This window comes from Galeopterus variegatus, unplaced genomic scaffold, assembly GCF_000696425.1.
Source record: "Galeopterus variegatus unplaced genomic scaffold, G_variegatus-3.0.2 Scaffold1582, whole genome shotgun sequence".
NCBI classification, from domain to species: domain Eukaryota; kingdom Metazoa; phylum Chordata; class Mammalia; order Dermoptera; family Cynocephalidae; genus Galeopterus; species Galeopterus variegatus.
The window spans coordinates 109,226-114,680 of record NW_007727693.1 but is presented as its reverse complement, the minus strand read 5'-3'; the positions used below and the strand labels follow the sequence as shown (position 1 = coordinate 114,680).

Sequence of the window (5,455 nt, the reverse complement as noted above, 5' to 3'; positions counted from 1 at the left end):
GTTTCCCTGGAAAAAAAAGTCATGAAACAATAGAATATCTAAATCTGAGCTGGGTATTCTTCACTATCCATTGCTTTGCATCTTATTCTTTGAAATGAGAGATAAATGTCATACTGAGGCAATTCTGGAAGAATTTTTATTCATGGAAATGCTAAATGCAATTTATAGGATAATTATTATTAGGAAATCACCCTCTATTAAGAAACTGCTATTTATTTAGATTGAAGTGCATCAATCTAGGGTGTAACAGTGACAGATTTCCTTTAGGAATCTAGATTTTAAAAAATTGGAAAGAGCTGGGATAGTCAGAGATCTTAGGCAAGTTAGTTTTAAAAAGATACACAAAGTGTTGTTTTCTTATCTTTATATGTCAAACATTGCCATTACTCATGCTTTATTTTCACAGCACTGATCTGTTGTCTTTGCCAAGTCCAAGTGTTGTCTTTGTTCTACTCTGACAGGCGCCACAACTGACTTGGTGCCAAGTACATAACTCACATTGTATGTAGAGTGCCATTTGGGAAATAAGGGTAACTAGCCACTTAAGAAGTCTTCTTCACGGTATGGTCCATGAACCACTTGCATCAGAGAGCCTTCTGGAATGCTCATATTCTGCAGTAATGTAGAGGAAAACAAGTCCAGAAATAAAAGAGCACAGGAATTCATGAGACCAGGAGATGCCTATCCAACACAGATGCAGATATCCCAGTCCACACTACAGAATCAAAATCACTGGGAGTTATACCCAGGAACCTGTATTTTAAAAAACAAGAATCCCTAGGTTACATTCATAGACATTAAAATTGTAAGAAATTTTTAAAATATAAAATAAAAAGTAATAAAAGTTTATTTGTGTCTTTGTATGTGTGTGTTTAGCCTGGGGTTCTTGTTGTTGTGTTTGACTCAACTCTTTCTCTATGCTGTTAATTTTCTTTCTTTTTTTTTAAATAGACTTTATTGTTATAGCAATTTTGGTTTACAGAAAAATTTAGCAGTAAGTACTCCTATTGTTAACATCTTACATTGGTTGTGATACATTTGTTACAATTATAAAGCAATATTGATACATTATTATAAACCAAATTTTACATTAGGGTTGCTTCTTTGTGTTGTACAGTTGTATGGGTTTTGCCAAATGCATAATGTCATGTATTCACAATTACAGTATAATACAGAATTCTATTAATTTTCATATAGCAACTATTTTCTCCCATTTTGTGTCTTATGAAATGATTAATAGTACCATATTTGAGGTGTTGTCTGTTTTTCCAAACATTACTTTCTTCTCATTTAAAATAATTTTTCATTGTTACAATGTAATAGACTGCGATAATGTGGTTAAATTCAATAGTAAAAGAGAGTTTCATCCTATTGATTATGTTTAGAGCCTTCTGGAATGCTCATATTTTGAAGCGGGGGAAGGAAAATAGCCTAGAAATCACACAGACTAGAGGGATAATGCGTAGAGAGACATTGCAGAAGTCAATAGGATACAGCATTTCAAAGTGGGACACATGATAAAGTGTTAGAGAGATTTTTTATAAATGTTTCAAATCTAAATGATTTTGCATGTTTCTTTGTCATATAAACTGAAATATTATTTTAATTTTGGCCAAGCTTCTAGGTAACTGCAGTACTTCGTTAGTCTCTGTTCACTAGAGTAAATCATGTTGTGCTACTTTGAAAGGAAAAGAATTTTAGCAATATTATTTTAGCTCTGATCTCATGGGAGGGAAGTAATTCTTAGAACAAAGCTTCAAAGATTTAATATAAGATAAACAATTCTTTTCATCAAACTTTATTTTAAATATAAAAGAATTATAGGCATAATAATTCATTTTAATATTAATATAAAATCAAACACAACTTCTTTAGTCTGATTACTTTGGCATATGAACATACAAAAGACTCAAAAAATAAATAATAATTAGCTAAAAGTTGAAATGAGCAAAGAAAATATGTTGAGAATTTGTAGATGGATTTTAAGTCATTTATATTAAACTGTTATCTCTATTTTCAGATTAGCAGAAGAAATAAAATAGTCATTTTAAGGAAGTTGTGAAAAATGCAATACATGACAGCTTTGTTGTGATGATTTTTGGAATGTGAGAAAAATCCAAATTCTCCGTTGTTGACATGAGAAGCACTTTGACAGTCTTTCATTTAACAAAGTATTCATTGAGTACCTTCTATGTACTTGGCACTATTTTTAACACTTTGGGTTATAACAGTGATACAGAGCAGGGAAGAAAATTAAGTAGAAAAAAAAAAGATTGTAAATGACAAGAAACAAGGGTGGTGGTGCACTTTTATGTATGGGAGTGAGAGAGGACCTCACTGAAAAGGTGATATTCAGGACATGTAAGATCGAGCTGTAGAGAATATTAAGCCATGAGCCTGGGGAAGAGCATTCAAGATAAATGGAGCGGTAGATGCAAAGGTCCTGGAGCAGCAACATGCCTGCCATATTCAAAGAACAGTAAGGGAAGTCTCTGAGCCTGGAGTGGAGTGATTGAGAGAGTCCGCAGTTGATGAGGTTGGAGAGGTCAAGGGGGCAAGATTGGAAGAGCCTCATAGGTCATAAATAACAACTTTGGCTTTCATTGTAAGTGATATGAGACTCCTTCCTCAAAGTGACGTGAAGAGAGGAATAACAAGATCTGACTTTTATTCTCAAAGGAACATTTAGGATGCTAGATTAAGAAGCGATTATAAAGAAATAAGAGCAAAGTGGGGAGAACTGTTAAGAAGCTACTGCAGTCATTCAGGTAAGAGATGATGGTGGCTTGAACCAGTGGTAGTAGCAGTGGAGGTGAAAAGTAGTGAGATTCTGGATTTATTTTGAAAGTGGACTGACAGAATTTGCTGATAAAATGGACATAGCTTGTGGGAGAAGAAGAGGAGTCAAAATGACTGTAAAGATTTTATCCTGAATAAGTAGAAGGATGAAGGTGGTATTTCCTGAGATGAGAAAGATTGCAAAAGAAGCAGTGTTGGGGGGAAGGCATCAGAGTTTGACTTTGTGCATATTAAGTTTGAGATACCTATCGAATTTCTAGTAAAGATTTTATCCTGAATAAGTAGGATGAAGGTGGTATTTACTGGGATGAGAAAGATTGCAAAAGAAGCAGTGTTGGGGGAAGGCATCAGAGTTTGACTTTGTGCATATTAAGTTTGAGATACCTATCGAATTTCTACCAGAGTTGTTGGGTAATCAGTTGTATATACAACTCCAGATTTTAGGGGACAGTTCCAAATTGGGGTTGTAGATATGGAAGAGAAAGACATGTAAGTGCTATTGAAAGGTTAGAGGTAGAAAAGGTGAAGTAAATATCAGGGCACTGAAATCTCTCAATGGTAAGGACTGGGGAGAAGAGAGGAACCAGCAAGTAGAGTGAGAAATGGCACTGGAAGAAGTATGATTGCATTACTAATCACTTTGATGGCATTGGCAGTGTATAGGCTCTAGTGGCCCCAAGTGGATTTCACTTTGTGTAAGATTCATTTGGTCATTTGCTATTTGTCCATATCTTGACCTCAATCTTAAACTCTTGCTCTTTCTCACTCACTCCCCTCCTTTCATGCGTGCATCACGTTCATTTTGAATATCTTCACTGGTAGTGCAACTTTATCTAAGTGTAAAATACGTTTTTGACAACTGTCAGAAGTAATTTGAAGATGCATCTGGTGAATGAAATGGGTGACCATGTTGGTTAATAATCCTTTTGATCAAAAATTAGGTGTGACCATGGAGTAACGTCACCAACTGTACTCTGTGCCAGATTTAAAAGTGATTTCAACAGGCATGCTCTAAAATGTTTGCAGTGAAGACAACATTACTGGGATAAAGATGTAGCTTCCAAGAGGGCTATTTTCCAGACTAACAATCATATATCACATACATATGTAAGTTCTGCTTACTTGATTAGCAGTATTTCTTAATATTCTACTGTTTTATCATATGTTTATACAGAGGCTTAAAGTCCATGAACATGCATGTAGCCATAAATAATATCTAATTGGAGTCTCTTAAACAACTGCTATTCTAATTTGATTATCTTATGAAAAGTGATGAAAAATAATTATTTTAATGAGGGAGAGATCTACAAAAACATTTAAAAATATTTGCCCGGGTTATTACAAATATTGCTGATTGTGAACACCACGGATTTACAAACAAACATTCTTGGATGTCTGGCTAATTCTAAAAGTTTGTAAAAAATGTATCCCCTAAAAATTATGCCAATTATTTGTTCACTGAACAAATATTTATTAAGTTCTAGTGTATTCCAGATGCTTGTCATATGGAAACGAGTTTACTCCTTTAGATCCTTCCAAACACATCTTGAGAGATTTATATACATAAAGAAGAGCCAAAATTGTGTTCCTTTTTCACAGCCAGTGTAGTCTCCTGGGGAGTTACACTGTATGGAGGACCTGTTTTGATGAGACTTGAGGAAAATGGAAGAGCTGGTAGGGTTTAGAGCAACCCTTTCCTATTTCTTGCACCCAGGCTAAGATCGTTAATCACTTACACTGTGACGTAGAAGCCTCTTCTCTCTCTTTCTAATGACATGGCCTAATGACCACCCTTGCCTCTGACGCCCCATCCTTGAGTGGGGTGTAATAGAGTGGAGCTTTTAGTTTTCCTTAGAGGCTAACTAAAGATTTGCTTTGGGTTCTGGGGATGCAAAGATGGGGTTCCTGTTCTCCAAAACGTATCACTTTTTGAGAAAAAGAAATAGACATAAGCAATTACATCAGAATATGATAGTATAAACTAGAGGTATAATGGGAATTGGGGGGGGGAACCTAAGCATTCTTGGCTTTACAGAGAAGTTACTGGAACCGTGCAGAGATAGAGTCCATCCTCCACCAAGCTCAGCACAATGAGATAGCTGAGATTTTCTGGGACCCAGTCTTTTTCTTTTTAGCCCTTAATCTTTTCAGCTATTCCAGCTTTCTCAGAGCCTTTTCACTAGGTTTTTCCTGAACACTTTATTTTGAATAAAGTCCAATGTTAATTCTAGAACTTTCCCTGAGAAATGTTTAATAGTCTTTACCCCAAGGATCACAATCATACCGAGGCAAAAAGCATTGTAATTAGTTCACCGTTCCCTAATTAAATTTTGTCGCTAGACCTATTCCTCTAACATTGACACTAATAGCCCAAAGGAGGCAAGTGATTTATAAATGTACGGTTATATGTTTTTTATTATATACAATAAACTTACAATGTTTTTCATGTGTTTCACCAGTATGGTCAGCTTCGCATCCTCGTGTGATATGACTAATTGTACCTTAGGCTTCTTGTCAGGAAATTCCTCACCTGATAAAACAATAGAATTTCAGTGAGATAAATTGGAAGTAGCTCACCACAGAGTAAATCATTTAAAGACTAAAACAGGACCAATAAGTAATATGTAAAAGAAACATTCTTCAGATGATGTTGAAT

The 5,455-nt window shown here is 35.1% G+C and overlaps 1 protein-coding gene across 1 annotated transcript in view; it reads right to left on the bottom strand.

Annotated features, from left to right (window-relative positions):
- The window catches only part of PIK3C2G (phosphatidylinositol-4-phosphate 3-kinase, catalytic subunit type 2 gamma), a gene marked incomplete at its 5' end in the record, with an annotated part of 147,567 nt that overhangs the window by 38,221 nt on the left and 103,891 nt on the right, over nucleotides 1–5,455 (bottom strand). Inside the window, one exon of the mRNA XM_008577815.1 lies at nucleotides 5,235–5,329. Coding sequence (XP_008576037.1) covers nucleotides 5,235–5,329 — 95 coding nt within the window. The remainder of the gene's footprint in view (nucleotides 1–5,234; nucleotides 5,330–5,455) is intronic.